This window comes from Ixodes scapularis, unplaced genomic scaffold (assembly GCF_016920785.2).
Source record: "Ixodes scapularis isolate PalLabHiFi unplaced genomic scaffold, ASM1692078v2 PGA_scaffold6__148_contigs__length_123643588, whole genome shotgun sequence".
Lineage (NCBI taxonomy): Eukaryota > Metazoa > Arthropoda > Arachnida > Ixodida > Ixodidae > Ixodes > Ixodes scapularis.
Window position 1 is genome coordinate 79,207,252 of NW_024609881.1, and position 12,252 is coordinate 79,219,503.

At 48.9% G+C, this 12,252-nt stretch overlaps 1 protein-coding gene across 1 annotated transcript in view; it reads right to left on the reverse strand.

Moving 5' to 3' along the window:
• Positions 1 to 10,567, reverse strand: part of LOC8029670 — a 132,696-nt gene extending 122,129 nt beyond the window's left edge. Inside the window, exon 1 of the mRNA XM_040502544.2 lies at positions 10,397 to 10,567. Coding sequence (XP_040358478.2) covers positions 10,397 to 10,543 — 147 coding nt within the window. The 5' untranslated portion in view covers positions 10,544 to 10,567. The remainder of the gene's footprint in view (positions 1 to 10,396) is intronic.
• Positions 10,568 to 12,252: the final 1,685 nt, after the last annotated feature.

Here is a 12,252-nt window from a genome sequence, read left to right on the forward strand (position 1 = left end):
AACTAGCGTCGCGTTGCTAAGGCCAGCAGCCATGTTGGGCTTTTCTTTTTTTTTTTTTTTTCAAAAGGATCGCGATTGGTCCACGGAATCGTGACGTCATGAAAACGATTGGCTGGCGTTTCTCGGCGATGGATTACATTTTCCTCTGAGAGGCATTTCCGGTTTTTTCTTAGCTTGCAACCGACTATAGTGGAACTGAAACTTCGTTTTCTACGATCGCTCGTATGAAGAGCAGAATAAAAAAAATAAAAACAAAGTCTTAGGCACGGTAGCGGAGAGCACGAGTAGTGAAACTCACGTGACTTCCGGCGAACCCACTTTTAGTAGCGTAGCCCGATGCCTCCCTTCTGACCGCCCCGACACCTTGCGGCACACTGTTACGTCACAGTGCACTGGCGGGAACTTTGAATTGGGCCTCGTATTTCTATTTTTTATTAAAAAAAAAAAAAAACCTACGCAATTCTATAGTGAAACAGAAACAGTTTTTTGTAATGTCCTGATATGCCATTTCAACACCTAGCATAAATCTTTTTTTTTTTTTTTTTTGGGATGGGGGGGGGGGGGGGGGGGGTGTGCGTGTCAGAGGCCTTTTAATGTACACCATGCAGTAGTGATACACGACCGCACGCCGGTACGATGCTCATTCGGATTGAAACGGGCAGGGGTAAGAATAGACCGGGCTCACCAAGCGTTCGGCGCATGCGTGATGCCGTCATAACTTTAGTTCACAGGGGGCAGACACCAGTGCACGAGAGGGCGCGTGCCGTCTCCTGACCGACACGCGGAGAGCTCCAGCGAGGTTGACGCGAGTGCAGAGAGACTAGAGTTCCCTCGATGCATTGCGGCAGCGGTGGCGTAGTCAAACTGGCTGGAAAGGTCGGTCTATTGAACCAGAGCCTCATCATATTTTTTGTCCTTTTCTAGTATCGAGTGTGTGCCTTCGATGGGCGCACGACTTCAATTATTTCTGGTGGTTCTGTCTAAACCATAGAAAACGGCACGTGACCACAAAGAAAAGAGTGAGCGCGACTCTAACCGCCCAGTTCTCGATCGGTAGTTTTCTGGCGGAAAGAAAAAGAATTTCGAGCCGCAAATTGTGTTCTGCGGAGTTAGGCTCTCATATGTCATATACAAATCAAAACCTTAGCGAGCATAAATACCCTGTCAGTGTCCCTTTAGGGGCGCTAACAGGTCAAACTGATCTTTTTTTCTTTTTTTTTTTCGAAACGATTAAAAAAAAACAACAGCAACAAAGTATTCGTGAAATATTAAAAAAAAAAAAAAAAATCCGATGACCGAATTTGAAGTTCCCGAGCGCGACGATCCGCGCCAGTGCAGTGAGTTCAAAGATTGAGTGGTACCGCAACTCGAGTTTCTCTCAGGCCCCCGACCACCCCGACCGAAGTTTCGTGTTTGCCCGCTTCCCGCGGTCAAACGCTCCTCTCCATGCCTGTCGCCTATCGCTGTGAGCAGACGACGCATCACTTTCGAGTTTCCCATTCCTGTAGAACCCTTTCAGCGACCTCAAAGTCTTTGAAATGGTGTGAGGTGTGAGGTCGAAGAGAACCGCAGTGCACTTTTGTGAGCGACGTGAGGGGCCACGTCGCACCGGTTCTGCGAAGGCTGCCCCGGCGGAGTCACAACTGGCACTACGGTACACAGACACCAAACCCAGTTGTTTTGACCGTTTGACAATTTCCTTTTTCGAAGTCAGAGGTCGTCGGGCACCTCAAAAAGAGAACTTCGTTCGATTCCTCCACTCACCGATCATCTAGAGTTCCTGTATAGGCTCCCTACGAGAGCCAGAGTTGCGCGTTTGATTCCACGTGCCGCGTGCCGCCCTCGCCGCTATTCGCCAAGATCCGATTACGTGAGGAGCCGTATCAAGAGTCGTGCAGCAAATAGACGTTGTACGCGCCCCGGCGTACGTTCCCCGGCTTTTGAGCGCGCCGCGCGCCTCGAACGCGCGGCGCTGCTATTCGCCGAATTCAGTCACGTGAGGAGCTGTATCCACATGCCATGCATGAACGCGCAACTCTGGCTCCCGTAGGGAGGCCTATACAGGAACTCTACGATCATCTTGTGCCGAGCGCCGCCAGCGGCACTATGTTTTCCGAGGGTGGATGAAAAGCCAGGGCGACATTCCTCTGGACTCTGATTTTCGGTATTTCAAAAAGGGCCGTAGTGCGTTCGTAATTGCGTTAAAAACGTATTTTCTGAATGTCGTTATTAAATATGATAGAAATGTCAAATCGAAACAGATTTTTAAAGTCACAAATAAAAAGAAGTTAGGAGGTGAAAAAAGGAAGAGAAAAGCGCTAAAAAAATAGGCGAGTGCGTGGGAAAATTTTTTTGGCCGCATTGTAGTATTTTCTTTTGTGTATAAGACTATAAAAGCCCTTCACACTCTTGCAACCGAGTACGACCTAGACAGACGAGACCTGTTAAAACCTCTTTAATTTTTTTTTTTTAAGACGAGAGAACACACTGGCATTCTGGTGCCATCTATGCGGTGACCCTGGAACTGCATTTCACAAAAGCGTAGCTTTTGCGGGATTTCCGAGGTGAATGTGCGTAATACCTATACAGAAGGCTCGTTTCTAACGTCGGCAAAAGCTTTTCGAGCCAAGAACGAAAGGATAATGCGCGCGAGAAATAGAAAATATGCAGGACCGCCAAGTTTACACTGCTACACAATAGATGGCGCCAGTCTGTCCTGTCGTTGTAAGAGGTTTAAAGGCACCCAGTTCTAAGAGGTCGCAAGAGTGTGAACGGGCCTTTACTTGCATCGCTTTCGACAACAACAAAAAGTACGACCTTTGGGGTGTCAGTGCCCTTTTAATAAGATTTGTTTTCAGTTTTTTCCTTGTAATACTTGTGCACATGTACCATTTAAAAACAAAAGTCAAAATCACCGTGTACCTCACGTGGCTGGGTCCTAGGTATTTGTTTAGGCAGCGTAACTTTGGTGCCGCTAGTTAGGTATCACATCTACTGCACCGTCACCCGACTTTGCAAATGCGTTTTTAAGCTTGCAAGTTTGAAAAGCTAGAAGCTGTACATCTATGTGGCTTCATAAGCGATTTCATGTTCGCTCTCTTTCTTCCACCAGCTGGAACTGGCTGATTTGTCCACCCCGCCGCCGTCCTTCCCGTTCCGTATGCCTGACACGACGAGGCCCCCTCCGCCCCTGCCGTGGCGGGTCGACAACGACCAGGCTACTGCACTGAGCACCGCCCCCGCCATCGTCACTCCTGCGCCTCCGCTGACCAGGGCGGGACATCAGTTGACAAGCGGCCTCGAGTCCCGGTTGGCCTCCCTCCGCCTGGAGGACTCTCGGAGTTCCGGTGGACTGTGGACACCCCGGGCTCAAGGACAGCCTCTCGGCCAGCACCAGGCGACTGCTCAGGTCGAGCACCGGACTCCAACCGTAGTCCAGCGGGCTGGACCACAGGCGACGCCTGTGCCTCCGCGAGCCAGGCTACCTGGGCACCATTCTGGGCGTCTCCAGAACCGGAGGGTGCGTACGTAGGCCGCAGGAAATTGGCAGAGTAGGTGAACAAGAAGAGGTGGGACGTAGACATAACGTGCCTATGTTGTGTCGACGTCCCTACTTTGTCCTTATGGTCTGCTTTGCTGCGGCCTACGTCGCGCCGTTGGCGAATCCATGTGGTGGGTGGGTGGGGATTCGCTACCGGTGGCGGACAGTGCAGGCTGTCTTGCACTGTTCAGTGTTGCCGGCGAAGTGGTAACATGGCAACTTCTATCCTGCCGTGAGGTGCGTGTAATACCCTATAGTTACACGGGCGCTTTAAACTGTCGTAAAATGTACGACAGTTATCGGCCAAACTGTGATTGAACGGAACTGTACTGAGATGGCGCTACACGGCTCTCTAGAACACAGTCGAAGCTAAAACTAAACCAGTTCTTAAAAACTTCAACTTGAAATTCTAACCAAGCTTTATTAAAAGCAAAGGTCCCGACGTTTCGGGACCAATTCGGTCCCTTGATCACGGGCGACTGTTTTTGTCGCTCCGAACGGCCTGCCCACGAACCCGAACCACCCCCGGGTGCTCTCCGGATTATTCCTCCTAATCCCGAAACAGGGTTAGGAGGGATAATCTGATAGCCAAACCTACGAACCCGAACAGCCCCGGTACTCCGGAGAGCACCGGGGCTGTTCGGGTTCGTGGGCAGGCCGTTCCGCGCGACAAAAACAATTGCCCGTGATGAAGGGACCGAGTTGGTCCCGAAACGTCGGGATTTTTGCTTTTAATAAAGCTTGGTTAGAGTTTTAAGTTGAAGTTTTTAAATAATTCCTAACCAGACGAATGTCCTTCGAAAATGTTTACATTTAACGACCGACGACCAGTTCGCGCTTTCCACTTTTCCTAGCTTCCTCCTCTCCCCCCTTCTACCCTGTCCACCGCTGCCTGTTTCGCCCTCCTTGTGGTGAGGAGGATAATCTGCCTTGCAGAATCTCGAGTCTGGTCGTCGGCCTCTAAAACTATAGTCGGTGACAGGTCAAGAACGAAGTAGAAGCTCCTCCCACCTCTTTCCACTTCAGCGGAGCGAATGGTAGAGAGGAGGCCGCCTCCTCTCCAGCGTTCGCTCTACTGAAGTGGAAAGAGGTGGGAGGAGTCTTCCACTTCGTTCTTGACCTGTCACCGAGTATAGTTCTTGTGCCACGTGATCAGTCGAATTCTTAAAGTAATTTACTCGGAGGCGCACCTTTTATTTATTATAAATATATCGTACAATATGTTCATACCTTGTTGCTTTTTAGCGGCGTTTACACGAGTACCAAAGCAGATTCAGGGCTGGATTGTGCATAATTTAGGATAGGTGGTGCAAGCTACTGCCCGCTACGATGGGCGAAGCCATTACTCTTTGTCCATTTAAACAGCGGGTCCCTCTGTCATCTTCGCTCTTTTGGTGGCTTGCCGGCTAGCCGGGATCGTTTTAGCGGCAGCTCGGACGCCTCAACCTATTCCTTCCCGGATATTTTGCTGCTACGATTCTTTCTAGACGCCCCCCCTGCATTCCGAAACAGTAAGTGCCTCGCAAATGATGGTCGGCGGCAGCGGTCCCGCAGACAGGCTCCATTTTACCTCCGTTGGGGAAGTCCGTTCAGTTGAACTGAGGCAGGGGCGGCTCGATGTCAGTTGGCGCCGCCGTGTAACTCCGGCCGATCGCCATCAAGTCAATAGGGAGTTTTCGTAGACCGCGTTGCCACCTCCGCTGAGCGTTCCGCAACAAAGAAGTTGCTACTGCGCCTGCACGCCGATAGCTTTGACTGTAGAGTTCCCGCTATCGTAGCGGGTTGCGGAGGGCCTTGCGGGACGGCGAAAACGATCTACGAAAACTCCGTAATGGGAGCTGTAGTAGATCGTTTTTCTCCTCCGCTACGGTATCCCTGAAGAAAACGCCGCAGCTGCGCATGCGCGCCGCCAGCCTTTTCTGCATAGTCACGGTCTTGTGGCGGATTACGGAACGCTATCCGGGTGCTTAGTGGGCTCCGGGAACGGTCTACTGCAATTGCCTAATGGCAGTTGAGAGCGCCCGTGTAACTAGGGTGTAAGCTGACTTTGAAACCGGGTGAATGAGATCAAATCCAGTTTCAACCGCCGGTGAGATTACTGCCTCCTTTTGGGGATTCTTTTCCCTAGTCTTGGGGATGTTGTATACGTCTTTTAAAGACGCCAATTTATTGTTGCAGCTTCGTACTTTTTTTTTTGTATGCGCTGCCGATGTTCTCCGAGGTCATTTGTGTTGAGATATTGCGACCTTTTTTGGGTCCTCAAGTTGCGAAGCCAGTGATATTTTTTTTAGTGTATAGACCGACACGCGGAGCGGCTCTGTTTACCAACACGGCCGGAAGGCCGCGCATGCGCGGTAGCTATGTGGGCAAAAGCATCCCGCCTCTCCGTGTTTTCGCCATTGCGCTCCATGGCGTGCGCTCGTTGTTGACGTTGTAGGGACGCTTGTATCTTTATTTGTGCGTCGTATTTCTTCATAACGTATGTCGTATGCTATGCCCGACTATTTGAGCTTGTTGCCCAAGCCTGAACGGTAGCGGTATCGAAACAAACTGTGCGTGGACGGCGTTGCCTGCGAGGATCCGTACGCCGTAAACAGTGCTGGACTTCCGACGTAAAGTTGCTGCCACGGAAGTCGACGGCTCAGGTCGTCGTTTATTTAGTTTTCGCCGAGCCAGTTCAAGGCCCACACGGTGCAGGCCTACAAGTCTCTCGAGGCCTACGATTACATCGAGTCGGTTTCCGCACTGCCGGCGGGATCAGCAGACTGTGGGTCTGCGGAAGTGTGTGTATTCATTAATTGATTAAATACACAGAGCGTCTTCAAGTCAAGGTATGATATTTTTCATACCCTCGTGACCACAAGGCTTTACAGCCAGTAAAGGTTTGTCCGTTCTGCAGTCTTGGCGGTAACAGGTTACAAGTAACGGCGTTACCAGGAACGCGTTACTTTTTTCAGTAACGTAGTAACCTACTCGTTACGTTTTCGACACAGTAATGGGTAACGTACTTATGTTACTATTTCAAGTTACGTAGTTACGTTAGTCGTTACTACTTCCCAAGCCTTAAAGAAATTACACTTCAATTGTTTCCGTGTTTTAGGCGTCAAGCCATGTTTTCTTTGCGTTTTTTCACGTAAGTATTTAGGTGAAACCATAAAAAGAGATAAAGTATTTATGTTCAGCTTCTGCTTGATATATGACCTGTATCGTCAAAACCGTAAAATGTGTTAAATCATAATTTAAAGAAGTAACGCAGAATCAGAAGTAACGTGCGTTACTTTTTATCGGTAGCGGTAACGCGTTCTTTTTATTTTTAGGTAACGTAGCTCACTAACACGTACCTTTTATTTGCAAGTAACGAGTAACGTATTTCGTTACTTTTTTTTCGGTAACGCCTACAACACTGCCGTTCTGTCGCTGTTCCCCTTCTGCTGGGTAGCACGGGCGTAACGAGCCTCCGACGAGCGCTTGGCCGGTGCTTTGTGCGCGAACACCATGGGAACAAAATCCGGGTGATCTCGATCAGACAACGGTTTCATTGCACATAAGCAAGCCTCGGGACCGAGATTGAAATGGAAGCCGCACTTGCCTTCAAGAAAGTGTTTGCCGCGCAAACGGTCGTTCGCGCGAGGCGACTATTCTTTTCGATTCACGGATATTATCCACCTTCTATGCCTTTCAGAGTCTGCCGGGAACTTGTGGAAACTCACTCCGCTGCTTTTCTTGTACATTTCGGTGCAATTAACGGCAACACAGCTTCGCGGCATGCTGAAATGCTATGACGCCCATGCGAAACGTGCGCGCTTTTGCCCACACCCCCCGGCTCCGGCGCGATCGCAGCGCCGCCGCAGCTCCGTGACGTCGAGCCCGCGTGTCGGTGTATACATGACTATTTACAGTCCAAATAAACTTCGTTCTCAAACTGTTTCCCTTTATGGCCTGTGTAGTTCTTCCTGCTTCAGTGTGTATTCGTGATCACCTATAATACACTGTGTGCTCATCAATTCTTGCATAACTAACGCCGACTCTTTGTTGGTGATGTGAGATTCAATTCGTTGGTTGACTCTAGCATACTTCCGACAGGTGGCCTATACCATCATTTTCAATTATCTTAATTAAATAAAAAAGTAAAAAATAATCATGAATGGTAAGACAAGAATGGCAGAAGTTTGTCTTCCGCAAGGATGTATCCGATGAAAGAACATGCCAAGTATCGTGATTTAAATCGCCTTTTCGTCGTGAAAGGTTTAGAAATCAGTCAAGTGCAAATTGGTTTTTGCTAACACTGACGCACGCAAAGCCCGACGGAAAGCCATGAACGCCGGCCGCGGTGGAGTTTCTAATACATTATTAATTAGCCTGTCGCCTATGATCTTACTACGCGGGTAATTTAATTGAAACGTTTACCGCAAAATGTTCTCTAAACAAAAATATATTGTCTATTGTTTGATACAGTCCCTGTGCATTTTATAAGTCTTGGAAGCACAAAGTCGAGGACTATTTAGATGAGGCTGAAGATGAGCTAAAAACGGTCTATATTCTGAGCAAAAATCCAAGCTGCATTCCACTTTGTTCGTCAACAACCAAATTGCGTGCGCGGTAGAAGAAACCGCCATCGTAGGGCCCAGATTGGGCACGTGTGTTCGGATGGGACTTGTATAGATCAGTGTTCGAAATCCTAGCCCCCAGCGATAAAAATGGGAAATAATAATCTCAAACGCAGGATCGTGTAAAGGAGGGGCTGCGCATGAAAAAAAATATATATTTTTGCTCTTTACTATACTCCGTTTCACCTTCAGTCCGAGCGCAGCGCACGCTAGGAGCCATCCCAGCCAATCCAGCGCGGAGAGAGTGTCATGCGACCTTGAGCTCCCTGTGTCGCGCTGCCCAACCGGCAGGTCACGCGACTTTCTCACTGCGCTGGATCGGCTGGAATAGCTCGTGGCATCCACTGTGCTCGGACTGAAGGTGGAACGGAGTATAACGCCTTTGGCATCGGTGTTCTTGGAACTTCGTGACTATGCATTTCTGACGTTCTTGCGTTATGATATCTGCGAATGTTTCTAAACAAAAAGCGCAGCCCCCCCCCCCCCCCCCCCCCCCCCAGCATAAACAAACATGGTTGCGCCCATGGAACAGAGCAGACACTGGTCTATTCGCGACTCCAGCGGGTCAGGCAAAATGGCAGACGAAATTCTTTTCGTCGTTCAGCACGAGACTACCATAAATTTCTTGCACTTCAGCGTAAAATTGGTGTTATATAGACCTTTTCCACAAGGGCGCCGCCATCTTGAATTGTCGTCACTTCCAGTATGGGCGAAAACATTACTTTGCCGTCGCCACGCCAATAGAAGGCATTTAGGACATAAACGTAACCGCCACACATCCTCGTTTTGCCTCCCCTCTATTTTTTTTACTGGTTACAGGTTGAAACGTTTTATTATTTTGTCGTCGCCCATACTTTAAGTGACGACAATTCAAGATGGCGGCGCCCCTGTGGAAAAGGTCTATATAAAAGCACAAGCAATTTTTTGGCGGTAAAAACCTAGTCGGTGCGTCGTAGGAATGGCAGGGCGGAAGCATAAAATAAATGACTGGAAACGATGTATGTTTCTATGCTGTCTACCAGAACCAAGCCGCGATAGCAGACGAAAAAGCCGAAACGACCTCCTCTCCTGAGCCTCTCAGCGTTGCCGCAACGCGGCGTCGATTTCGCTGACGTCTCGCCGGTGCGGTGGTGCGCACAAATTTCCGGGTATCGTTATCGGAGTCATGGGGACGATCTACCAAAACTATTAGCACAAGTCGCTGCATAAGGCTGATGCAAAAGTCCGTTCTACGAGGATCCAAGCTCAACGGTTTGCCGGGTTCGCAGCGAACCCGACTGCGGAAAACACGATACAGAGCAGAGGTATATTTCTATATACAAAAGCAACCAATCAAACGTCAAAACACACCGATGACGTTATTAGTACGTGGAGAAAAACTGCGGCGGTATGCGGGAGGGAACCATGAACCTTTGACCGGCCTGTCTGCGAACCGCCGAGCGTTGTCCTGCCGGAACTGGACGGACACCTTGTGCGGCTCACCTGTTTGGGACGGCCGGACAGAGTGCACACACTGCCATATGTTCATCGGCCTTCAATGTTTTCCCACACACGATAAGGCGGCCGGTCTGTTGTACTGCTTTTCAAAAATTTAAACGTTCGCCTACTCAGCAAACGTAAACATTTCCGACGACTGTGGTATGGCCTTGCCGTGGCTAGGAGCACTGACCAACACGAGTTAATCCTATGTTATCGCGTCCAAAAAAGGGGTCTGACGATTTCCGCCTGATGACTCCAAGGAAGTGTTATTTTGACAACCGCGTCCGTAATGATGTCAGCAGCGGTGGTGGATACCGCACACGCCTGTTCTGCTGCAGGTCACGCACCAGTTTGACAGTCCATGACGAGCTTGAGCAACCAGGAGTCGGGAAGCGGCGACGACAGCGATACTCCTGTTCGCTCGGAAACTTTATAACGGGACTTCTAGGACCAACCGCCATGATCGCGATATTCGATAACATGAAACGCCGGCTCCCGTGAGGTCATTCAATGCCACTTCGTCACCTCTTTTGATGTGCGGTCTGTAAAGGACACTAAACAAACGAATGAAAGAGGCGTCCAGGCATTGTGCGTGGATCGAACCTGCTGGCTGTGCCCTGCGGTATTGGATGGCCTTATACACACCGTCGCCGCCCAGCTGTCCTTTAACTTCGGCCAACTATCAAGAGTTATTTAAGCAACATAACCATTCTCACATATAAAAAAAAAAGTATAGATTTTTCTTTTTAAAACGTTGGAGGTTGCGTACCTTTCCCTCGTTGTCGACGCCGCTGCCGTCTCCTGCGATGGCGGTCAAGGCACTGCCCACTTGCTCCAGACTGCTCAGCGTGTCCACGTTCATGATGGAGGACACAGAGCGGACCATTTTGGAGCGCAGCAGAGCCTGCGCTTCCATCTCGCGGTCCAGAACCTCGGGATCTGTCAGGAGACACGGACACTTTCAGACAGCTGTGCATGGGCTATACGCCAACGGCGAATGTGAACAAAAAAAAAAAAAAAAAAAAAAAAAAAAAAAACTCGATGGATAACATAGGTGAAACTTCAAGACATCATGTGTAAAGGAAAATAATCGCGCCGAATTGGTTGCAGGTGGCTTTTTGATTTTGATTATTTAGTAGGTACACAGATATTAACACTTTACTACTGCGTACTATTTTGTTTTAGCGCCCACAAGTTGCGTCTCATACGTGATTCAGGGTCGCTCGTACATGTAGAACCGTTGACGCTGACATCAAAAGACGCCCGCTTTCAAATATTTTAGAATTCACTCACCGAGTTTGATTATATACTCTTATGGCATAGTTTCACTAAAACGACGAGCACCAATATGTGTCCCCAATCAAAAAAAAAATATTTTGATATTTTTGTTGACTCACTTTACCCCAGCGCCGCTTTCTCACATCTCTTGTGAGCCGACGAGGCTGAAGTACGGTGCGTAAAGCCCGTCTGTTTATTCCGCCCGTGCATCGAACACTGTCCGTCCCGAAATGGCAACCAATGACGTCACAAAGGACGGAGTGTCACGCTGTCGTATATCACGATCCTGGCGGTTGGTCGTAGAAACGCTGGCCAAAAAAGCACGACCAAACGTTAAGTGTCACTGTCGTCACGACGTCCCAAGCAAACTCCTGGCTGCCGAAGCTTTCGTATTCTGTCCATCTGGAGAGCGACTTGCAGCACAATAGTGGTCTGCCACGTCCACCACCGTTGCTGGGACACGCCGCCAGGATCGCGGTCGGCGATGGCATGACACATCTGTGACGTCATCAGGTGGAAATCGAGGGACCACTTTTTGTTTTGTTTTTTGGACGCGGTGAACACACCAGTTTTTGGAGACGCCTTCGCGAGATCGAAGCCGTCGCCACCGTGCGGCCGAAATCGGAAACACGCGTAAGCGGACGATTCCGCCGTGTGTCGTCTGCTATGGGCGCACGTTCAGAGGCATGGATCTCGACGACACAAGCCCGTTTCCAACTGAGTTAAACCCTCCTCACTAAATGCTTTTTTTTTGTCGTTTCTTCTTATTAAAGGTTGTGCTGTATCGTTTCACACGAGTGGAAATTAAGCAAAACGATTAATATAAAGTCGGATGCTCCCGTAATCTTAGTGATGTGGTTTGTAGAACAGCCGGTCCTAAATATCTTGTGATCTCGCACAAACCATAGCTTTCATAAAACACTGAGTGTTGATTGGAGCTGTGGGTTGATTAAAAAGTTAACTCGACTGATCGCCACCAACAGGCTAATCAATTGATAAATCCGTTGATTTTTCTCCAGTGATACTACACGAAAGACGTTAAAACTACATTTCTTTACAATGCCATAAATTGCATACTGCAGTACCGTTTCAAACTTCATGTTGTGACGCCCACAGAAATAAGAACACGGCAAGCCTTATAAAGTGAAATGATTTTTAAGTTATTATTTAAACAGTAATCACCATCAAAGACAATCATAAGCGTGCTAAAGTGGTTTAGTGTGCAATCCTGTGTAAAAACGCTAGGCACTAAAGCGGGCTTTCTTTTCCTTAATAGTTGCGCTGCGGCCGATGCTGTTTGTGTCTTGGTGCGGGTCGTTTGTTGGATTTGCAGTCTACTAGGTTAAA